At 46.8% G+C, this 25,188-nt stretch overlaps 1 protein-coding gene across 3 annotated transcripts in view; it reads left to right on the top strand.

Annotated features, from left to right (window-relative positions):
* The window catches only part of enox1 (ecto-NOX disulfide-thiol exchanger 1), a 102,945-nt gene extending 78,257 nt beyond the window's left edge, over positions 1-24,688 (top strand). For all 3 annotated transcript variants that reach the window (XM_055878071.1, XM_055878069.1, XM_055878070.1), the window contains exons 9-15: positions 1,236-1,353; positions 2,403-2,593; positions 6,443-6,550; positions 7,810-7,863; positions 8,985-9,087; positions 24,332-24,417; positions 24,554-24,688. In XM_055878071.1, coding sequence (XP_055734046.1) covers positions 1,236-1,353; positions 2,403-2,593; positions 6,443-6,550; positions 7,810-7,863; positions 8,985-9,087; positions 24,332-24,417; positions 24,554-24,685 — 792 coding nt within the window. In that variant the 3' untranslated portion in view covers positions 24,686-24,688. The remainder of the gene's footprint in view (positions 1-1,235; positions 1,354-2,402; positions 2,594-6,442; positions 6,551-7,809; positions 7,864-8,984; positions 9,088-24,331; positions 24,418-24,553) is intronic.
* Positions 24,689-25,188: the final 500 nt, after the last annotated feature.

Below are 25,188 nucleotides of genomic sequence, written 5' to 3'. Positions count from 1 at the left end.
ATGTATTGAAGTGAATTGAAAGTAATGACCAGGTATATGAGGGTGCTTATCTGTGGGTGCCAGAGTTATCAGGACAGATGTTAACCTAATGTGACCATTCATACTAGGGTTGGGCGGTATCCAGATGTTCATGCCTTCATACTGTTCCTGTACCATACCGGGCTATTTATTTCCAAACATTAAAAAAACACATACAGTACAGTATACCGCCCAAGCCTAATTCATACTGTAAGACGTCTATGTTCATACAGTACATGTCTCTAAGTCAAGTCAGTGAGAAAGGAATCATGCCATGTCTATTGTCAGAGCAACCAGAGGTAAGGCATTGATTTGGAAGAAGCGACACACAGTAACAGTACACACTATGGAGTGAGTCTGCTAGCATGCCACAATTGTGAAATCCTTTGTTAAGGGTCAGTAGTATGCTTGGTAAGTGTTCAAGTAGTTCAAGTAATTACTGTAACACTGCAGCCTGAAGCGTCATAGATTATCTGAATGACAAATGGCTGTGAATTAATTATCTATTCATATATGTATCAACATCCTCCATGACAGTAGTATGAAATTACAGTTTGAATATGAACTGATAATGGATACTGCAGAAATCATGATATCAGATACGGCTCTAAACACCATTGGATCCCTCCGTCTTCATGCCGTACTGTAGCTTCTAGGAAAAAAGCTCTGGCTGGTTCAGTACTGCAGCTGAGGCTTTCTGTGCTCACAGTCACACATAACAAAGCCCTGCATCTAAACCTCTCTCTCTCCCTTCTCCTCTCATAACTCTATCACACTCTCCTATAGCTGAGTCATTGGCTAAGCATATTTACTTTATCTGAGGAGAGATTTCACAGTGGTGGTATTAGACAGCCTCACAGCTGAGACACTTCTAGTTATCAGAGCAGCTGGAAGAATGAGATGTTTTCTATGCTCCTCTGTCTTTATCATGTGAAAAAATGAAGCGTTCAAACTGCAGATCTCGGATCAGTTTACCCTACCCAACTAAATCCTATCCATAACCCGTTGGGAAGTGAAACACAAAACTGATGTTAGATCAGTGTCTAGGGGCAATTTGATCCTCTTCCACCACAGACTCGTTTGAAGGTACAACCTATATAATTTTTATTTTATAACACATTACCAGGAGCAGTCTGGTTGAAACCATTTTTAGACAGGCATATGGCTGGGTGTATAGTACTGATACACTGAGGGGTCCTTGTGTTGTGATGTGACAGGAGCTGAGGAATGCCCACAGTGAGGAGATCATGGGGATTCGCCGGGAGGAGGAGATGGAGATGTCTGACGACGACTCGGATGAGAGCCCCTGTAAGAAGATACGCATGGAGGAAAATGGTAGGACAGGCACGAGCCCAATCTCAAACTCACCCCTGGCATAGTCCCTAGCCCTTGGCCCTTAACCCTTAGCCCCTAATCACTTATACCTTTTAATGATGGCTGGCCACTGTAGCTCATAAATCACCAGACTGATAAAGTATACAGTACCTTCAGAAAGGATTCCTCTAGGATTATGCCTGTGTTTAGCTCCATTCCATTTACTTTTATCATATTGGTATGCTTGCCGATGACAAGGATACCCATAACATGATGCAGCCACCACCATGCTTGAAAATATATTCAGCAGTTTTACTCTAGTGCCTTATTGCAAACATGATACATGTTTTAGAAATATTTGTATTCTGTAAATGCTTCCTTCTTTTCACTCTGTCATTTAGGTTAGTATTGTGGAGTAATTACAATGTTGTTGATCCATCTTCAATTTTCTCCTATCACAACCATTAAACTCTGTAACTGTTTTAAAGTCACAATTGGCCTCATGGTGAAATCCCTGAGCGGTTTCCTTCCTCTTCAGCAACTGAGTTAGGAAGGACATCTGTATCTTTGTAGTGACTGGGTGTATTGATACACCATCCAATGTGTAATTAATAACTAAACCATACTCAAAGGGATATTCAATGTCTGCATTTTTTATTTTGACCCATCTACCAATAGGTAGATCTTTGCGAGGTATTGGAAAATATCCCTGGTCTTTGTGTATATGTGTGCATGCATGCATATGTGTATGTGTGTGTGTTTGTGTGTATTTGTGTCTAACCCTCTCTCCCCAGGTGTGTGTGTCTTGTGTCTAACCCTCTCTCCCCTCCTCCTCTCCAGGTGTGTGTGTCTTGTGTCTAACCCTCTCTCCCCTCCTCCTCTCCAGGTGTGTGTGTCTTGTGTCTAACCCTCTCTCCCCTCCTCCTCTCCAGGTGTGTGTGTCTTGTGTCTAACCCTCTCTCCCCTCCTCCTCTCCAGGTGTGTGTGTCTTGTGTCTAACCCTCTCTCCCCTCCTCCTCTCCAGGTGTGTGTGTCTTGTGTCTAACCCTCTCTCCCCTACTCCTCTCCAGGTGTGTGTGGCCAGTCTGGGGCCTCTCTGAGGGAGGAGAATGACTCTCTACGTTGGCAGCTGGACGCCTACAGGAATGAGGTGGAGCTGCTGAGGAAGGAGCAAGGCAAGGCTTGCCGCCCTTACGACCCTGAACACTTCCCCGACACACACACACACCTGCTGCAGCAGAGCATGCACAACATGCAACAGGTACACACACACACACCTGCTACAGCAACATGCAGCAGTTACAACATTCCACCATCTACGCCTGTATCATACTGCACCTGTGTTTACACCTGTGAGTCCGCCAGATCAGAGGCAATAGTGATGACAATGCGGTATATTGATTGGTGTATTTTTAGGCATTTTTTTAACCTTTATTTTACCAGATAAAGTTGACTGAAAACACATTTTCATTAACAGTGTAATGAACACAAGGGGAGACAGAGAGCTGGTTTCAAGGGTGCAGCAGGTGTTTATTGTAAAGGACCACAGTAGGAGGCAGGTAGCTGGGTCCAGGGGCAGGCAGAAGGTCATACACAGGGGGTCCAAAAGGGCAACGGTACTGGCAGGAAAAAGGCTAGTAATGTAGTCCAGGAGATCAGGCAATAGGTAGACAACAGGAAATCCGATAGGCTAAAACCATTATAAACGGGAGGAGTAAATTACAGGAAACCCAGAGCTCTGAAAGACATGTGTCATAAAACAAACAATACCTCACAGTGATGGGGTTAAAAAGAACTGAACTAAATAGTGTGTGATAATGACATACAGGTGTGTGAACAGGTGATTAGAATTCAGGTGATTGGGATCTGGAGAGTGAGCTGCGTTCAGGGGATCTATGTGTTTGAGAGAGTGAGCTGCGTTCAGGGGATCTACGTGTTTGAGGGTGTGAGTTGGAAGCAGACCTAACAAACAGCAACGACCTAGGGAATAGTTGTCCTGCCTGAGCATTCAAAATGTGGGCTGGGCATCCTGAAGATGACTCTATAATATTAAGATAAATCAAATCATGTAACTTTAGGTTGTCAGGGAAAATGTATTGAGTAAAAAGTACATTATTTTCTTTAGGAATGTAGTGAAGTAAAAGTAGTCAAAAATATAAATAGTAAAGTAAAGTACAGATACCCCAAAAAACGACTTAAGTAAAAATACTTGAAAGGACTACTTAAATATTTTACACCACTGAGTTATTGATAAAGCATAAATACAATACAGTGCCACAAGCTGCAGGTATTTGGACCAGTGATTTCACTAGCAAAAGGTCATAGCACAAGTACATAGGAACAGTCTGATGTATTCTGAGTCTCCTGTCCACCACAATCACAATTCCTCCCTTTACAACCTGACTCAGACCAACACCCCCTACCCTCAAGACAGACCAACACACAGTCACATCTCTGCTTACTGCTGTTCCTGCTTACTCTACACTAACACCTTCTGCCACTGGTGTCACCTCTGTGTTCATCATCTTCTCTGTTGTTTCTGTCCTCCCAGCACTCTGCGCTTCTCTCTCTGTCTCTCTAACTGTTTTGTGGTCTGTTGTGTAACTGTCTCTCTATCTAACTGTGTTCAAATCAAGTCAAATCAAACTTTATTTGACACATGCGCCGAATACAACAAGTGTAGACCTTACAATCCCTTAACCAACAGTGCAGTTCAAGAAGAGTTAAGAAATTATTTACCAAATAAACGAAAGTAAAAAATTCTAAAAAGTAACAATAAAATAACGAGGCTATATACAGAGGGTAGTTGAGTGTGCAGGGGTACAGGTTAGTTGAGGTCATTTGTACATGTAGGTAGGGGTAAAGTGTCTATGCATAGATAATAAACAGAGAGTAGCAGCAGTGTACATAACAAATGGGGGGAGGGGGGTCAATGTAAATAGTCCAGTGGCCATTTGATTAACTGTTCAGGAGTCTTATGGCTTGGGGGTAGAAGCTGTTAAGGAGCCTTTTGGTCCTAGACTTGGTGCTCCAGTACCGCTTGTCGTGTGGTAGCAGAGAAAACAGTCTATGACTTGGGTGACTGGAGTTTCTGACAATTTTATGGGCTTTCCTCTGACACCGCTTAGTATATAGGTCCTGGATGGCAGGAAGCTTGGCCCCAGTGATGTACTGGGCTGTTCACACTTCCCTCTGTATCGCCTTACGATCAGATGCCGAGCAGTTGCCATACCAGGGGGTGATGCAACCAGTCAGGATGCTCTCGATGATGCAGCTGTAGAACTTTTTGAGGATCTGGGGACCCATGCCAAATCTTTTCAGTCTCCTGAGGGGGAAAAGGTTTTGTCGAACGCTCTTCACGTCTGTCTTGGTATGTTTGGACCATAATAGTTCATTGGTGATGTGGACACCAAGGAATTTGAAACTCTCGACCCGCTCCACTACAGCCCCGTCGATGTTAATGGGGGCCTGTTCGGCCCGCCTTTTCCTGTAGTCCATGATCAGCTCTTTGTCTTGCGCACATTGAGGGAGAGGTTGTTATCTTGGCACCACACTGCCAGTTCTCTGAACTCCTCCCTATAGGCTGTCTCATCGTTGTCGGTGATCAGGCCTACCAAATCAAATCAAATGTATTTATATAGCCCTTTTACATCAGCTGATATCTCAAAGTGCTGTACAGAAACCCAGCCTAAAACCCCAAACAGCAAGCAATGCAGGTGTAGAAGCATGGTTGAGCTGTTACCAAACTTAATGATGGTGTTGGAGTCGTGTTTGGCCATGAAGTCGTGGGTGAACAGGGAGTACAGGAGGGGACTAAGTACACACCCATGAGGGGCCCCAGTGTTGTGGTCTGTTGTGTAACTGTCTCTCTCTCTAACTGTGTTGTAGTCTGTTGTGTAACTGTCTCTCTCTCTCTCTCTCTCTCTCTCTCTCTCTCTCTCTCTCTCTCTCGCTCTCTCTCTCTCTCTCTCTCTCTCTCTCTCTCTGTCTCTCTCTCTCTCTCTCTCTCTCTCTCTCTCTCTCTGTGTCTCTCTAACTGTGTTGTGGTCTGTTGTGTAACTGTCTCTCTATCTAACTGTGTTGTAGACTGTTGTGTAACTGTCTCTCTCTCTCTCTCTCTCTCTCTCTCTCTCTCTCTCTCTCTCTCTCTCTCTCTCTCTCTCTCTCTCTCTCTCTCTCTCTCTCTCTCTCTCTCTCTCTCTCTCTCTCTCTCTCTCTCTCTCTGTGTCTCTCTAACTGTGTTGTGGTCTGTTGTGTAACTGTCTCTCTATCTAACTGTGTTGTAGACTGTTGTGTAACTGTCTCTCTCTCTCTCTCTCTCTCTCGCTCTCTCTCTCTCTCTCTCTCTCTCTCTCTCTCTCTCTCTCTCTCTCTCTCTCTCTCTCTCTCTCTCTCTCTCTCTCTCTGTGTCTAACTGTGTTGTGGTCTGTTGTGTAACTGTCTCTCTCTCTAACTGTGTTGTAGTCTGTTGTGTAACTGTCTCTCGCTCTGTCTCTCTCTCTAACTGTGTTGTAGTCTGTTGTGTAACTCTCTCTCTGTGTCTCTCTAACTGTGTTGTGGTCTGTTGTGTAACTGTCTCTCTCTCTAACTGTGTTGTGGTCTGTTGTGTAACTGTCTCTCGCTCTGTCTCTCTCTCTAACTGTGTTGTAGTCTGTTGTGTAACTCTCTCTCTGTGTCTCTCTAACTGTGTTGTGGTCTGTTGTGTAACTGTCTCTCTCTCTAACTGTGTTGTGGTCTGTTGTGTAACTGTCTCTCGCTCTGTCTCTCTCTCTAACTGTGTTGTAGTCTGTTGTGTAACTCTCTCTCGCTCTATCTCTCTCTCTAACTGTGTTGTAGACTGTTGTGTAACTCTCTCTCTCTCTGTCTCTCTCTCTAACTGTGTTGTAGACTGTTGTGTAACTCTCTCTCTCTCTCTCTCTCTCTCTCTCTCTCTCTGTCTCTCTCTCTAACTGTGTTGTAGACTGTTGTGTAACTCTCTCTCTCTGTCTCTCTCTCTAACTGTGTTGTGGTCTGTTGTGTAACTGTCTCTCTATCTCTCTCTCTGTCTCTCTAACTGTGTTGTGGTCTGTTGTGTAACTGTCTCTCTCTCTCTGTGTCTCTCACCTCCCAGCAACTGCTGAGTCTGCAGGAGCAGCTGAGGAGTAAGGAGGTGGTGCTAGAGCAGGCTAGAGACGAGCACAGATACCTGCAGGGAGAAGTCCTAGCCCTGAGAGACAAGGTGAGAGAACATGTACACACGCACATGCATACACGCACATGCACACACACGCGCACACACACACACACGCGCACACACGCACACACGCACGCACGCACGCACGCACACGCGCACACGCGCACACGCACACACGCACACACGCACACACACACACACACACACACACACACACACACACACACACACACACACACACACACACACACACATACACACACACACACACACACACACACTTTGCATCCCCAGAAGCACTGTACTGTTGAGTGAGAATAATACAACCAGTGGATGGATGAATACATTTCTGATTTCTATCTGATGATGCTAACTGTTATTGTTGCATGACTGTTATTGGACTGAGGTAATGGGAACATCAATAAGCACAGAGCTCCTGTGGAGAAAGAGTGTATTCAGCTGGAATCAGAGAGATGGATACCTAGTGAGGATAAATAGATGAACAAATAGAAAGATAGATGAACATCCAGGGAGGATGAATAGATGAACAAATAGAAAGATAGATGAACATCCAGGGAGGATAAATAGATGAACATCCAGGGAGGATAAATAGATGAACATCCAGGGAGGATAAATAGATGAACAAATAGAAAGATAGATGAACATCCAGGGAGGATATATTGTTTCCATACGGTCTAAAGATCCTACACTACATGACCAAAAGTATGTGGACACCTGCTTGTCGAACATCTCATTCCAAAATAATGGGCATTAGTATTGAGTTGGTCCCCCATTTTCTACTATAACAGCCTCCACTCTTCTGGGAAGGCTTTCCACTAGATGTTGGAACATTGCTGCGGGGACTTGCTTCCATTCAGCCACAAGAGCATTAGTGAGGTCGGGCACTGACGTTGGGCGATTAGACCTGGCTCACAGTCGGCGTTCCAATTTATCCCAAAGGTGTTCGATGAGGTTGACGTCAGGGGCATTGTCATGCTGAAACAGGAAAGGGCCTTCCTCAAACAGATTGCATGGCTTGTGCTCAATTTTATACACCTGCCAGCAACAGGTGTGGCTGAAATAGCCGAATTCACTCATTTGAAGGGGTGTCCACATACTTTTGTATATATAGTGCAAAACAACAGCTACCTAGATCCTGCTTCTGTTACTAAGAACATGCTCTATGCCTCTGCTTGTTACCAGGGTTACCAGTGTGAATGGTAAGTACTTGATGTTGGTCTCTGTCTTGATCTCTTTCTGTCTTGTTCTCTGTCTGTCTTGTTCTCTGTGTGTCTTGTTTTCAGATGCTGACTAATGGGGATGTAGTGGAGGGGAACAACGGAGAAACACCTGAGAAGGTCCGTCTGCTCCAATACACACCACTGTACTGTACCCACACAATTCTCCACACACACACACACACACACACACACACACACACACACACACACACACACACACACACACACACACACACACACACACACACACACACACACACACACACACACACACACACACACACACACCACTATACTGTACCCACACAATACTCCACACATACCACTATACTGTACCCACACAATACTCCACACATACCACTATACTGTACCCACACAATACTCCACACACACCACTATACTGTACCCATACAATACTCCACACACACCACTATACTGTACCCACACAATACTCCACACACACCACTATACTGTACCCACACAATACTCCACACACTCCACTATACTGTACCCACACAATACGACACACACACACACACACACACACACACACACACACACACACACACACACACACACACACACACACACACACACACACACACACACACACACACACACACACACACACACACACTCATCATCTCTGTACCCTCTTCTTGAGTGCTTTTATTGACCCAGCCAGCTGGTGTGAAGAGACGTCAGTATCTGATGGGGGATAGGCCTATGCATTAAGGGTGGGTGTGATATGGGGGGGTAAGTAAAATAGTGCCTGTGTGTGGAGGGGTTAGGGTTTGTAGTGGCTTATTGTGTATGTCCCTTGTGCCCTGTGAAAGGCAGACATGGACTGGAGTGGAGAAGAGAAGGAGACAGGGGAATCCCATTGGAGTAACACCAATAGCACCAGTCACTCTCCTCTCTCATAAAAATAACACTACCCCAGTGACTACACACACCCGTACACACATACAGGACACACACACACACACACACACACACACACACACACACACACACACACACACACACACACACACACACACACACACACACACACGCACGTGTGCTGAACTTTATTCTGCCCCTGAAGTTACTGAAGTGGAAGCTGATACCCATCTGAGAGCTGATATCATGCTTTCAGTATCTATTTCTTCTTATGCAGAAGTAGCAGCAGCAGTAGTATCAGTTCCCATTGTGCGTCTATAAGGACTAACACAGCATTGTGTGTGTGTCTACAGGTAGTGAACGGGTGTGTGACCACTCTGTACCGCAGCAGAGACAGGAGGAGTGAAGCAGCCATGAGAGGAGCCCTCACATCAGAGAGAGAGGCTCTGCTACTGGGTAAATATCATCTACTATCGATAACATACAGTATAACATGTCAATTATACACTCTTTACTGGAAACCATATTGTCTACATTGTCTCCTTTTCTTCTGGAATAGTCAGCTGACTGGGAGGGTTTTAATGGTTGTGGTTAGGCTGAGGATAGGGGGTGGATTGGTACATTTAGACATGTTGGAGGGGGGCCAATGTTTAATGGGGCGAAATGGTTTGGAAGCAGCCCACGCCTGTCTGTCATGTTCTTGGATGAAGAACCCAAGGATCGGGATGAGGGGTTGGATGGAGGCGGACTCAGGGGATAGGTACTGTGGGTCTGTTTGCCAAGCAAGACTCTGCTGGCCCTGGCCACACACACATAGAATAATCCCCTATACACACACACACATGCACACACGCAGGCACGTGCACACACACATACATTATCTCTCCCGGCTGCACACAGCGGTGCTCTGCTTGTGTTCACACACAGAAACACACTCCATCCACACAGAAACACACTCCATCTACACAGAAACACACTCCATCCACACAGAAACACACTCCATCCACACAGAAACACACTCCATCCACACAGAAACACACTCCATCCACACAGAAACACACTCCATCCACACAGAAAGACACTCCATCCACACAGGAACACACTCCATCCACACAGAAAGACACTCCATCCACACAGAAAGACAGTCCATCCACACAGAAAGACACTCCATCCACACAGAAACACACTCCATCCACACAGAAACACACTCCATCCACACAGAAACACAATCCATCCACACAGAAACACACTCCATCCACACAGAAAGACACTCCATCCACACAGAAAGACACTCCATCCACACAGGAACACACTCCATCCACACAGAAAGAAACTCCATCCACACAGAAAGACACTCTATCCACACAGAAAGACACTCCATCCACACAGAAAGACACTCCATCCACACAGAAACACACTCCATCCACACAGAAACACAGTCCATCCACACAGAAAGACACTCCATCCAGACAGAAAGACAGTCCATCCACACAGAAAGACAGTCCATCCACACAGAAACACACTCCATCCACACAGAAACACACTCCATCCACACAGAAACACACTCCATCCACACAGAAAGACACTCCATCCACACAGGAACACACTCCATCCACACAGAAAGACACTCCATCCACACAGAAAGACAGTCCATCCACACAGAAAGACACTCCATCCACACAGAAAGACACTCCATCCACACAGAAAGACACTCCATCCACACAGAAAGACACTCCATCCACACAGAAAGACACTCCATCCACACAGAAAGACACTCCATCCACACAGAAAGACACTCCATCCACACAGAAAGACACTCCATCCACACAGAAAGACACTCCATCCACACAGAAACACACTCCATCCACACAGAAACACACTCCATCCACACAGAAACACACTCCATCCACACAGAAAGACACTCCATCCACACAGAAAGACACTCCATCCACACAGAAAGACACTCCATCCACACAGAAAGACAGTCCATCCACACAGAAAGACACTCCATCCACACAGAAACACACTCCATCCACACAGAAACACAATCCATCCACACAGAAACACACTCCATCCACACAGAAAGACACTCCATCCACACAGAAAGACACTCCATCCACACAGGAACACACTCCATCCACACAGAAAGACACTCCATCCACACAGAAAGACACTCCATCCACACAGAAAGACACTCCATCCACACAGAAAGACACTCCATCCACACAGAAAGACACTCCATCCACACAGAAACACACTCCATCCACACAGAAACACACTCCATCCACACAGAAACACAATCCATCCACACAGAAAGACACTCCATCCACACAGGAACACACTCCATCCACACAGAAAGACACTCCATCCACACAGAAAGACACTCCATCCACACAGAAACACACTCCATCCACACAGAAACACAGTCCATCCACACAGAAAGACACTCCATCCAGACAGAAAGACAGTCCATCCACACAGAAAGACAATCCATCCACACAGAAACACACTCCATCCACACAGAAACACACTCCATCCACACAGAAAGACACTCCATCCAGACAGAAAGACAGTGTATCCACACAGAAACACACTCCATCCACACAGAAAGACAGTCCATCCACACAGAAACACACTCCATCCACACAGAAACACACTCCATCCACACAGAAACACACTCCATCCACACAGAAAGACACTCCATCCACACAGGAACACACTCCATCCACACAGAAAGACACTCCATCCACACAGAAAGACAGTCCATCCACACAGAAAGACACTCCATCCACACAGAAACACACTCCATCCACACAGAAACACACTCCATCCACACAGAAACACACTCCATCCACACAAAGACACTCCATCCACACAGAAAGACACTCCATCCACACAGAAAGACACTCCATCCACACAGAAAGACACTCCATCCACACAGGAACACACTCCATCCACACAGAAAGACACTCCATCCACACAGAAAGACAGTCCATCCACACAGAAACACACTCCATCCACACAGAAACACACTCCATCCACACAGAAACACACTCCATCCACACAGAAACACACTCCATCCACACAGAAACACACTCCATCCACACAAAGACACTCCATCCACACAAAGACACTCCATCCACACAGAAAGACAGTCCATCCACACAGAAAGACAGTCCATCCACACAGAAAGACAGTCCATCCACACAGAAAGACAGTCCATCCACACAGAAAGACAGTCCATCCACACAGAAAGACAGTCCATCCACACAGAAAGACACTCCATCCACACAGAAAGACAGTCCATCCACACAGAAAGACACTCCATCCACACAGAAAGACAGTGTATCCACACAGAAAGACACTCCATCCACACAGAAAGACAGTCCATCCACAAAGAAAGACACTCCATCCACACAGAAAGACAGTGTATCCACACAGAAAGACACTCCATCCACACAGAAAGACAGTGTATCCACACAGAAAGACACTCCATCCACACAGAAAGACAGTGTATCGCAGGGCGCTGGGGACACAGTGACAGACGAGGACGCCATCATTCAGAACAGAAGAAAAGACAAACCGGCTCCAGGAGAGATAGAGACTGACTGGAGAACACAAATTGACTAATTCTCCTGCGGCTCTCTCCTCTCTCTCTCTCTTCACCCTCTACCATTCCCTTTCTCTCCTCCCCCTCTATTTCTCCCTCTCTCTCCTCCCCTTCTATCTCTCTCCCCCTCTGCATCTCTCTCCCTCTCTCTTCCCCCTCTACCTCTCCCTCTCTCCTCCCCCTACCTCTCCCTCTCTCCTCCCCCTTTATCTCTCTCCCCCTCTCCTCCCCCTCTACTTTCCTCCCTTTCAGCTCCCATAAATATAATTTCATCACAAATGAAAAGCAGCCTCTATCTGATTCTGACTGGACTGATTGTATTAGCCTGATTTCCTTGTGTTTCCTGTCATTGTAAGAATCTCCATACAACAAGCACAAAATAGTCCTGTGCCAATTCTTAGATGTACAGCTAGAAAGCGGAGTTCCCTTTGGTGCTGCAGAGAGGAGAGAGGAGAGAGGAGGATAGCAGAGGAGAGGAGAGAGGAGGAGAGGAGAGAAAGGAGAGGAAATCAAATCCAATTTTATTGGTCACATACACATGGTTAGCAGATGTTATTGCGAGTGTAGCGAAATGCTTGTGCTTCTAGTTCCGACCGTGCAGTAATATCTAACAAGTAATATCTAACAATTCCAAAACAAATACCTAATACACACTAATGTAAGTAAAGGAATGAAATAAGAATATATAAATATGAATATATGAATGAGCAATAACAGAGCGGCATAGGCAAGATGCAATAGATAGTATAGAATACAGTATAAACATATGAGATGAGTAATGCAAGATATGTAAACATTATTAAAGTGCCATTATTAAAGTATAGAGTGTTACATTTATTAAAGTGACCAAGCAGAGAGGAGAGCAGAGAGGAGAGCAGAGAGGAGAGCAGAGAGGAGAGCAGAGGAGAGCAGAGGAGAGATCAGAGAGGAGATCAGAGAGGAGATCAGAGAGGAGAGCAGAGGAGAGATGAGATCAGAAGGAGAGGAGAGATGAGATCAGAAGGAGAGCAGAGAGGAGAGCAGAGAGGAGAGCAGAGGAGAGATGAGATCAGAAGGAGAGGAGAGATGAGATCAGAAGGAGATCAGAGAGGAGAGCAGAGAGGAGATCAAAGAGGAGAGCAGAGAGGAGATCAAAGAGGAGATCAGAGAGGAGATCAGAGAGGAGATCAGAGAGGAGATCAGAGGAGAGATCAGAGAGGAGATCAGAGAGGAGATCAGAGAGGAGATCAGAGGGAGATCAGAGAGGAGATCAGAAGGAGATCAGAGAGGAGAGCAGAGAGGAGATCAGAGGAGATCAGAGGAGAGCAGAGAGGAGAGCAGAGAGGAGATCAGAGAGGAGATCAGAGAGGAGATCAGAGAGGAGATCAGAGAGGAGATCAGAGAGGAGATCAGAGGAGAGATCAGAGAGGAGAGCAGAGGGGAGATCAGAGAGGAGATCAGAGGAGAGCAGAGAGGAGATCAGAGGAGAGAGGAGATCAGAGGAGAGAGGAGATCAGAGGAGAGAGTAGATCAGAGAGGAGAGCAGAGAGGAGAGCAGAGAGGAGAGCAGAGAGGAGAGCAGAGAGGAGAGCAGAGGAGAGCAGAGGAGAGCAGAGAGCAGAGGAGAGCAGAGAGGAGATCAGAGGAGAGAGTAGATCAGAGAGGAGAACAGAGAGGAGAGCAGAGAGGAGAGCAGAGAGGAGAGCAGAGAGGAGAGCAGAGAGGAGAGCAGAGAGGAGAGCAGAGAGGAGAGCAGAGGAGAGATCAGAGAGGAGATCAGAGGAGAGAACAGAGAGGAAATCAGAGGAGAGAGGAGATCAGAGAGGAGATCAGAGGAGAGAGGAGATCAGAGAGGAGAGATCAGAGAGGAGAGCAGAGGAGAGCAGATAGGAGATCAGAGAGGAGATCAGAGGAGAGCAGATAGGAGAGAGCAGAGAGGAGATCAGAGGGAGATCAGAGAGGAGATCAGAAGGAGATCAGAGAGGAGAGCAGAGAGGAGATCAGAGGAGATCAGAGGAGAGCAGAGAGGAGATCAGAAGGAGATCAGAAGGAGATCAGAGAGGAGATCAGAGAGGAGATCAGAGAGGAGATCAGAGGAGAGCAGAGAGGAGATCAGAGAGGAGATCAGAGGAGAGATCAGAGAGGAGAGCAGAGGGGAGATCAGAGAGGAGATCAGAGGAGAGAGGAGATCAGAGGAGAGAGTAGATCAGAGAGGAGAGCAGAGAGGAGAGCAGAGAGGAGAGCAGAGAGGAGAGCAGAGAGGAGAGCAGAGGAGAGCAGAGAGCAGAGGAGAGCAGAGAGCAGAGGAGAGCAGAGAGCAGAGGAGAGCAGAGAGGAGATCAGAGGAGAGAGTAGATCAGAGAGGAGAGCAGAGAGGAGAGCAGAGAGGAGAGCAGAGAGGAGAGCAGAGGAGAGCAGAGAGCAGAGGAGAGCAGAGAGCAGAGGAGAGCAGAGAGGAGATCAGAGGAGAGAGTAGATCAGAGAGTAGATCAGAGAGGAGAGCAGAGAGGAGAGCAGAGAGGAGAGCAGAGAGGAGAGCAGAGGAGAGCAGAGAGCAGAGGAGAGCAGAGAGCAGAGGAGAGCAGAGAGCAGAGGAGAGCAGAGAGGAGATCAGAGGAGAGAGTAGATCAGAGAGGAGAGCAGAGAGGAGAGCAGAGAGGAGAGCAGAGGAGAGATCAGAGAGGAGATCAGAGGAGAACAGAGAGGAGATCAGAGGAGAGAGGAGATCAGAGAGGAGATCAGAGGAGAGAGGAGATCAGAGAGGAGAGATCAGAGAGGAGAGCAGAGAGGAGAGATCAGAGAGGAGAGCAGAGGAGAGCAGATAGGAGATCAGAGAGGAGATCAGAGGAGAGCAGATAGGAGAGAGCAGAGAGGAGATCAGAGGAGAGCAGATAGGAGAGAGCAGAGAGGAGATCAGAGGAGAGCAGATAGGAGAGAGCAGAGAGGAGATCAGAGGAGAGCAGATAGGAGAGAGCAGAGAGGAGATCAGAGGAGAGCAGATAGGAGAGCAGAGAGGAGAGAGCAGAGAGAAGAAGGCAGCAGAACATGTATCTCTTTTAGCACGGCCCACAGAAAGCCAACATGAAGGAGAGGAGAGGCAGAGTTCTCTACCTCCCTGCCAACAAGCCGCCCTGCCTGCTTCCCTGCCTGCCGCAGACAGCACAGCTTCTGGGCTTTTCATTTAATAACCAACACAGGCATCTATAAGGGACACACACCTACACACACACAGACACGCGCCAGCATGCATGGATACACACTCGTCTGCAATCTGCAAACACCCCCCCCCCAATGTTACGTCATATAAATCAGGGGAATAAATATTGTCTCTGGGTTCCCAGGGGACTGCACTATATCCTCTCCCCCTGAGTGGCTGTGCTACCTCTGCAGGACTTCAGTAATCAACTCAAGTGCTCTTTGTGCTCCGACCAGCGTTTATTGCATTTATTGCACGACAGCAAGATGCAGATTGCAGCTCTGGAGGACAACTGGATCTGAACAGCCTGTTTCCCTTCCATGTCTCTCTCTCTCTCTTCCTCTCCATGTCTCTCTCTCTTCCTCTCCCTGTCTCTCTCTCTTCCTCTCCCTGTCTCTCTTCCTCTCCCTGACTCTCTCTCTTCCTCTCCCTGTCTCTCTTCCTCTCCCTGTCTCTCTCTCTCTCTTCCTCTCCCTGTCTCTCTTCCTCTCCCTGTCTCTCTCTCGCTTCCTCTCCCTGTGTCTCTTCCTCTACCTGTCTCTTTTCCTCTCCCTCTCTCTCTCTCTCTCTTCCTCTCCCTGCCTCTCTTCCTCTCCCTGTCTCTCTCTCTCTCTTCCTCTCCCTGTCTCTATCTCTTCCTCTCCCTGTCTCTCTCTCTTCCTCTCCCTGTCTCTCTTCCTCTCCCTGTCTCTCTTCATCTCCCTGTCTCTCTTCCTCTCCCTGTCTCTCTCTCTTTCCCTGTCTCTCTCTTTCCCTGTCTCTCTCTTTCCCTGTCTCTCTCTCTCCCTGACTCTCTCTCTCTCCCTGACTCTCTCTCTCTTCCTCTCCCTCTCCCTGTCTCTCTCTCTCTTCCTCTCCCTGTCTCTCTTCCTCTCCCTGTCTCTCTTTCTCTCCCTCTCTCTCTCTCTCCCTGACTCTCTCTCTCTCCCTGACTCTCTCTCTCTTCCTCTCCCTCTCCCTGTCTCTCTTCCTCTCCCTGTCTCTCTCTCTCTCCCTGACTCTCTCTCTCTCCCTGACTCTCTCTCTCTCCCTGTCTCTCTCTCTCTTGCTCCCTGTCTCTCTCTCTCTTCCTCTCCCTGTCTCGCTTCCTCTCCCTGTCTCTCTCTCTGTCTTCATCTCCCTGTCTCTCTTCCTCTCCCTGTCTCTCTCTCTTCCTCTCCCTGTCTCTCTTCCTCCCCCTGTCTCTCTTCATCTCCCTGTCTCTCTTCCTCTCCCTGTCTCTCTCTCTTTCCCTGTCTCTCTCTTTCCCTGTCTCTCTCTTTCCCTGTCTCTCTCTCTCCCTGACTCTCTCTCTCTCCCTGACTCTCTCTCTCTTCCTCTCCCTCTCCCTGTCTCTCTCTCTCTTCCTCTCCCTGTCTCTCTTCCTCTCCCTGTCTCTCTTTCTCTCCCTCTCTCCCTGACTCTCTCTCTCTCCCTGACTCTCTCTCTCTTCCTCTCCCTCTCCCTGTCTCTCTTCCTCTCCCTGTCTCTCTCTCTCTCCCTGAGTCTCTCTCTCTCCCTGACTCTCTCTCTCTCCCTGTCTCTCTCTCTCTTGCTCCCTGTCTCTCTCTCTCTTCCTCTCCCTGTCTCGCTTCCTCTCCCTGTCTCTCTCTCTTCCTCTCCCTGTCTCTCTCTCTTCCTCTCCGTGTCTCTCTTCCTTTCCCTGTCTCTCTCTCTCTCCCTGTCCCTCTCTCTGTCTCTCTCTCTCTCTCTCTCTCTCTCTCTCTCTCTCTCTCTCTCTCTCTCTCTCTGTCTCTCTCTCCCTGTCTCTCTCTCTCACACTATCTCTCTCCCTGTCTCTTTCTCTCTCTTCCTCTCCCTGTCTCTCTTCCTCTCCCTGTCTCTCGTCCTCTCCCTGTCTCTCTTCCTCTCTCTCTCCCTTTCTCTCTTCCTCTCTCTCCCTGTATCTCTTCCTCTTCCTCTCTCTCTCCCTTTCTCTCTTCCTCTCTCTCTCCATGTCTCTCTTCCTCTCTCTCTCCCTTTCTCTCTTCCTCTCTCTCTCCCTGTATCTCTTCCTCTTCCTCTCTCTCTCCATGTCTCTCTTCCTCTTCCTGTCTCTCTCCCTCTCTCTCTCCCTTTCTCTCTTCCTCTCTCTCTCCCTTTCTCTCTTCCTCTCTCTCTCCATGTCTCTCTCCGTCTCTCTTCCTCTTCCTGTCTCTCTTCCTCTCTCTCTCCCTTTCTCTCTTCCTCTCTCTCTCCCTTTCTCTCTTCCTCTCTCTCTCCCTGTATCTCTTCCTCTCTCTCTCCATGTCTCTCTTCCTCTTCCTGTCTCTCTCCATGTCTCTCTTCCTCTTCCTGTCTCTCTCCCTGTCTCTCTCCGTCTCTCTTCCTCTTCCTGTCTCTCTTCCTCTTCCTTTCTCTCTCCCTGTCTCTCTCCGTCTCTCTTCCTCTTCCTGTCTCTCTTCCTCTCTCTCTCTTCATCTTCCTGCTGTCTCTCTCCCTGTCTCTCTTTCTCTTCATGTCTCTCTTCCTCTCTCTCACACTGTCTCTCTCTCTTCCTCTCTCTCTCTCTCTCAATTGAATTCAATTCAATTCAAGGGGCTTTATTGGCATGGGAAACATGTGTTAACATTGCCAAAGCAAGTGAGGTAGACAATACACAAAAGTGAAACAAACAAAACGAATTAACAGTAAACATTACACATACAGAAGTTTCAAAACAATAAAGACATTACAAGTGTCATATTAAATATATACAGTGTTGTAACAATGTACAAATGGTTAAAGCACACAAGTTAAAATAAGTAAGCATAAATATGGGTTGTATTTACAATGGTGTTTGTTCTTCACTGGTTGCCCTTTTCTTGTGGCAACAGGTCACAAATCTTGCTGCTGTGATGGCACACTGTGGAATTTCACCCAGTAGATATGGGAGTTTATCAAAATTGGATTTGTTTTCGAATTCTTTGTGGATCTGTGTGATCTGAGGGAAATATGTGTCTCTAATATGGTCATACATTGGGCAGGAGGTTAGGAAGTGCAGCTCGGTTTCCACCTCATTTTGTGGGCAGTGTGCACATAGCCTGTCTTCTCTTGAGAGCCATGTCTGCCTACGGCGGCCTTTCTCAATAGCAAGGCTATGCTCACTGAGTCTGTACATAGTCAAAGCTTTCCTTAAGTTTGGGTCAGTCACAGTGGTCAGGTATTCTGCCACTGTGTACTCTCTGTTTAGGGCCAAATAGCATTCTAGTTTGCTCTGTTTTTTTGTTAATTCTTTCCAATGTGTCAAGTAATTATCTTTTTGTTTTCTCATGATTTGGTTGGGTCTAATTGTGCTGTTGTCCTGGGGCTCTGTGGGGTGTGTTTGTGTTTGTGAACAGAGCCCTAGGACCAGCTTGCTTAGGGGACTCTTCTCCAGGTTCATCTCTCTGTAGGTGATGGCTTTGTTATGGAAGGTTTGGGAATCGCTTCCTTTTAGGTGGTTGTAGAATTTAACGGCTCTTTTCTGGATTTTGATAATTAGTGGGTATCGGCCTAATTCTGCTCTGCATGCATTATTTGGTGTTCTACGTTGTACACGGAGGATATTTTTGCAGAATTCTGCATGCAGAGTCTCAATTTGGTGTTTGCCCCATTTTGTGAAATCTTGGTTGGTGAGCGGACCCCAGACCTCACAACCATAAAGGGCAATGGGCTCTATGACTGATTCAAGTATTTTTAGCCAGATCCTAATTGGTATGTTGAAATTTATGTTCCTTTTGATGGCATAGAATGCCCTTCTTGCCTTGTCTCTCAGATCGTTCACAGCTTTGTGGAAGTTACCTGTGGTGCTGATGTTTAGGCCGAGGTATGTATAGTTTTTTGTGTGCTCTAGGGCAACGGTGTCTAGATGGAATTTGTGGTCCTGGCGACTGGACCTTTTTTGGAACACCATTATTTTGGTCTTACTGAGATTTACTGTCAGGGCCCAGGTCTGACAGAATCTGTGCAGAAGATCTAGGTGCTGCTGTAGGCCCTCCTTGGTTGGTGACAGAAGCACCAGATCATCAGCAAACAGTAGACATTTGACTTCGGATTCTAGTAGGGTGAGACCGGGTGCTGCAGACTGTTCTAGTGCCCGCGCCAATTCGTTGATATATATGTTGAAGAGGGTGGGGCTTAAGCTGCATCCCTGTCTCACCCCACGACCCTGTGTGAAGAAATGTGTGTGTTTTTTGCCAATTTTAACCGCACACTTGTTGTTTGTGTACATGGATTTTATAATGTCGTATGTTTTACCCCCAACACCACTTTCCATCAATTTGTATAGCAGACCCTCATGCCAAATTGAGTCGAAGGCTTTTTTGAAATCAACAAAGCATGAGAAGACTTTGCCTTTGTTTTGGTTTGTTTGGTTGTCAATTAGGGTGTGTAGGGTGAATACATGGTCTGTTGTACGGTAATTTGGTAAAAAGCCAATTTGACATTTGCTCAGTACATTGTGTTCATTGAGGAAATGTACGAGTCTGCTGTTAATGATAATGCAGAGTATTTTACCAAGGTTACTGTTGACGCATATTCCACGGTAGTTATTGGGGTCAAATTTGTCTCCACTTTTGTGGATTGGGGTGATCAGTCCTTGGTTCCAAATATTGGGGAAGATGCCAGAGCTAAGGACGATGTTAAAGAGTTTTAGTATAGCCAATTGGAATTTGTTGTCTGTATATTTGATCATTTCATTAAGGATACCATCAACACCACAGGCCTTTTTGGGTTGGAGGGTTTTTATTTTGTCCTGTAACTCATTCAAGGTAATTGGAGAATCCAGTGGGTTCTGGTAGTTTTTAATAGTTGATTCTAGTATTTGTATTTGATCATGTATATGTTTTTGCTCTTTATTCTTTGTTATAGAGCCAAAAAGATTGGAGAAGTGGTTTACCCATACATCTCCATTTTGGATAGATAATTCTTCGTGTTGTTGTTTGTTTAGTGTTTTCCAATTTTCCCAGAATTGGTTAGAGTCTATGGATTCTTCAATTACATTGAGCTGATTTCTGACATGCTGTTCCTTCTTTTTCCGTAGTGTATTTCTGTATTGTTTTAGTGATTCACCATAGTGAAGGCGTAGACTCAGGTTTTCCGGGTCTCTATGTTTTTGGTTGGACAGGTTTCTCAATTTATTTCTTAGATTTTTGCATTCTTCATCAAACCATTTGTCATTGTTGTTCATTTTCTTCGGTTTTCTATTTGAGATTTTTAGATTTGATAGGGAAGCTGAGAGGTCAAATATACTGTTAAGATTTTCTACTGCCAAGTTTACACCTTCACTATTGCAGTGGAACGTTTTACCCAGGAAGTTGTCTAAAAGGGATTGGATTTGCTGTTGCCTAATTGTTTTTTGGTAGGTTTCCAAACTGCATTCCTTCCATCTATAGCATTTCTTAATGTTACTCAGTTCCTTTGGCTTTGATGCCTCATGATTGAGTATTGCTCTGTTCAAGTAGACTGTAATTTTGCTGTGATCTGATAGGGGTGTCAGTGGGCTGACTGTGAACGCTCTGAGAGACTCTGGGTTGAGGTCAGTGATAAAGTAGTCTACAGTGCTACTGCCAAGAGATGAGCTATAGGTGTACCTACCATAGGAGTCCCCTCGAAGCCTACCATTGACTATGTACATACCCAGCGTGCGACAGAGCTGCAGGAGTTGTGACCCGTTTTTGTTGGTTATGTTGTCATAGTTGTGCCTAGGGGGGCATATGGGGGAGGGAATGCTGTCACCTGCAGGCAGGTGTTTGTCCCCCTGTGTGCTGAGGGTGTCAGGTTCGTGTCCAGTTCTGGCATTTAGGTCGCCACAGACTAATACATGTCCCTGGGCCTGGAAATGATTGATTTCCCCCTCCAGGATGGAGAAGCTGTCTTCATTAAAATATGGGGATTCTAGTGGGGGGATATAGGTAGCACACAGGAGGACATTTTTCTCTGTTAAGATAATTTCCTTTTGAATTTCTAGCCAAATGTAAAATGTTCCTGTTTTGATTAATTTAATGGAGTGAGTTAGGTCTGCTCTATACCAAATTAGCATTCCCCCTGAGTCCCTTCCCTGTTTCACACCTGGTAGTTTGGTGGATGGGACTACCAGCTCTCTGTAACCTAGAGGGCAACCAGTGAGTCCGTCTCCTCTATACCAGGTTTCTTGCAGGATGACAATGTCTGCATTACCGATTTCTTTGGTGAAGTCCGGGTTCCTGCTCTTTAGGCCAAAGGCAGATGACCTCAGGCCTTGGATATTCCAGGATGATATAGTGAAGGCTTTTTTGTTCCATAAAGTGTCCAATGTTGTTGGTCATGGTTTGGCCTCAGGCCAGTAAGTGTGAGCAGAGCCTGCTGAGCATCTGGTACATGCCGTTGGCTTGGGCGAGTGTAAGAGTGGGGGTTGGGCCTGTTTGCCCGCTCACTACCTGGGCGTATGTGTGACTTCCATGTTGATGCCCTCTTTGCGGGGTTGGGGTGCATGGGGTGGGCAGGAGTGACATAGGTCTGATCTGAGGGGGCCTAAATGGGGTGTGGGCATGGTTGATGTGGGGGGGTGTTGATTGGTTGGGGTGGGGGTGTGGATGTGTCTGGGGGTGCTGTGGTCTGGATGTAAGTCCTCTTGGCGTGGGTCCTCTATGTGTAGGTCCAGGGGGAGGGTCCTGAAGTTCTTGGAGGGTGTCTCGCTGGTCTGGATGGGGTGTCTATTGATCTGTTGCTGCTGTGTGAAGTGTTGGGGCTGCGTTTGAGAGCGATGTCCTTTAGAGTCCGGGCAAAGGTGGACACTGCTGCCTTGTAGAGGTGGACCTGGTCATAGAGGCTGTTCAAGTCCAGGGTGGAGTGGTGGGCCAGAAAGACATTTGGTTTTGAGGCACAGTCACGGGAAATGCTTGCGTTTACCCGCTGTATTGTAGCAGGGTGGAAGTCTTTTCGTGGTAGCAGGGTGGAGATAACCACTTGTGCGTTGGGGAAAGTAGAAGAAGCTTTTTCAATCACTCCCTTCAGTGCTGTGGCCACCCTTTCCTTCTGTGCTCTCAGGTCGTTTGTGCCTGTGTGTATTATTATGTGGCTAGGTGAGCCTAGTTTGTCCTCAGACAGAAGGTCTAGGGCGCGCTGGGTGTTTGGACACCAGAGTTTAGACACACTGTGTTTGGGAAAAAGTTTTTTTTCTTCTATAAATTTCCCATTTGAGTCCATAAGGAGGACAATCTGTGTCTTGTGTTTGTCCTCAGTGGGTGTGGGGGGGTTGTCAGGAGGGCTATTAGGGTGGCTGACAGGGGGGGTGCTCAGAGGGGGTGAGAGCTGCTGTGCTTGGGGTTTTTCTTTTGACTGTTCTGCTGTGATGTCGACTCTATGGTCAGGGTCTGGTGTGGACTGTTCTGCTGTGGTGTTGAGACTTTTGTCGGGTGCTGAGGTGGGCTGTTCTGCTGGCGTCTCTGTGGGTATGGCCACCTCCCTAGTGGGTTGTTCTCTGTCACATGCCATCCCCCTCCACCTCTCCTCCAGCAGTCTGATCCTCTCCTCCATCCCCCTATCCCTCTCCTCCAGCAGTCTGATCCTCTCCTCTAGTGCTCTGTTCTGCTCCTGCTTCTGCTCTTTCTCCTGTTGAAATTGTCTCACCACTGTCCAGAGTCCAGATATGTCTCTCTCCACCTCCAGCACTCCTGGTATGGTTAAGGGGGTGTTGTTGTGCTGGACTGTTGTCTGGGTCTGTGCTGACTGGAGTGTAATGACCTGCTGTTCCAGCTCAACCTGCCTTACCTCCAGCTGGGTGAATTTATCCTTCATTTCAATGAGGGAGAAGTGCTCTGTACTGGGAGGTTGACTGTCTGCTGAGGGTTGCTCGTCTGTGGGATTATATGATGAAGAGGTCTGGTTTGACCCGCTCGGGGTGGGGGTATCTTTATCAAGGGAGAGCTTCTCTTGCTGGGCTAAATCTTTGATTAGGTGAAAGTCCAGCTGAAACTGTTTGGGGTTGCCCTGTACCAATACTGTTCCAGACTTATATAGATTTATGTTAGCTGACTCAGAGTCCTCGTTGTCAAGTATCCTGAGTTTCCACCCCTCGTTAACCCCCCCTCTCTTAACAGAGGGGTAGTGTGCTAATATAGCACTGTGCCATGCCAGGGGATGGTTTGTGTGGAAGATAAGGTTGCTGATGTTCCCATTTTTGTAATAGTCAGCAAAAAGTGTCTCTTGATTTTCCATAAGGAGCTTCATTTTGTGCTCTTTTCTTGCCTTGTCATTCTTTACACTCACAGGGTACAGTATTTTAATTACCTCTGAACAGCAGGAGGGAGCTTCTAAGGCCTCTCCATTTGGTTGGGGTAGACTATTCGACTCTCCTGCCATTGTTGGGCTAATGGTCTTTGACACCTCTCACTTGACACGTCAGTGCTAGTTGAAGCTGTATCAAGCTTGGCAATTATGTTTCATTCAATGCTTATAAAGTAATGTCATGTATTTTTCTTCTTGGCTTTTGGCAATAGAATATAGTTTCAGACTAAACATTACTCACTCAGTTCCAGGTTGGGTGGTGTTTTCAGGTTTCTGTTGTTTTCCAGAGAATTTGCTGTGTAATAATCCTTGGTATTTGTGAATCTTTCAGGTGATTCCGTAATTCCGTCCAAAATCAGGATGTAGGTTTTGAGTTTTGATTTGAATTTAGGGTTATGTTGTAGAGGGTAACATCTTGTATGTGTTCCTGACAAAAAATCCAAGTTTAACTAACTCTAAATCTATATTTTTTAAAGAAAATGCTGAAAAATGCCGGAGCTCATCTGATCATGACCTCTCTCTCTCTCTCTCTCTCTCTCTCTCTCTCTCTCTCTCTCTCTCTCTCTCTCTCTCTCTCTCTCTCTCTCTCTCTCTCTCTCTCTCTCTCTCTCTCTCTCTCTCTCTCTCTCTCTCTCTCTCTCTCTCTCTCTCTCTCTCTCTCTCTCTCTCTCTCTCTCTCTCTCTCTCTCTCTCTCTCTCTCTCTCTGCAGGCATCATATCTACCTTCCTCCATGTCCACCCGTTTGGAGCCAACATCGACTATCTGTGGTCCTACATTCAGAGACTGGACACTACGGTCAGTATCTTTACATGAAATAGTCACTAAAATAGAGAAAGGGAAAAAAGCTGGGGGGAAATGAAATCTCATCTAATTGTTGCACAAATAAGAAGTAGACCTGTTAGGTGATCCCACCTGTCCCTGTCCCGTCCAGGTGTCAGCGGGGGAGTTGGAGTCTCTGATGGGTCGTCTGCCCAGTGTCTTCAGACAGGAGCTGAGTGGAGTGGGAGCCACGCTGGAGAAACGATGGAAGTTCTGTGGCTTCCAGAGCCTCAGCTCCGTGTGACACAGGGACCCCCTCACACACACACACTGTATGGAACAGGACACACACACATCGGATGACCCAGGACACACACACGGCCTGAAAGACCACATGTGGGACAGAAACATACACACTTCCTGACCAGCCTCAAAACCTGGTGGACACATGAATAGAAGGCGTGTCAAATCCACAGACTGTTCGAATGGTGTGTGTGTATGTTGCGTATCCACAGACATCAACAGTGCATAGTGATAATACTCAAACACAAACAGACACAGGACAAGAACAAAAGCTACAAGATCCCCTGATGGATCTTTCAGAGTTATATCTTTGCAAGGGATCTGCTGACACTGAGGTAGAGGAATCCACATGGATCTCTACTTGATGCTGTATAACTAAATCCACTGATGTCAGCCAAGTGGTCACAGAGCAGACCTTCTCTATGGTAACGTAGTGACCCGACCCCAGCCAACAGAACAGAAGGTTTTTGGTCCTAACATATCTCTCGAATGGACTGGAATGGT

Source organism: Salvelinus fontinalis, chromosome 23, assembly GCF_029448725.1.
Source record: "Salvelinus fontinalis isolate EN_2023a chromosome 23, ASM2944872v1, whole genome shotgun sequence".
Lineage (NCBI taxonomy): Eukaryota > Metazoa > Chordata > Actinopteri > Salmoniformes > Salmonidae > Salvelinus > Salvelinus fontinalis.
This window is presented reverse-complemented; position numbering and strand designations above follow the sequence as displayed.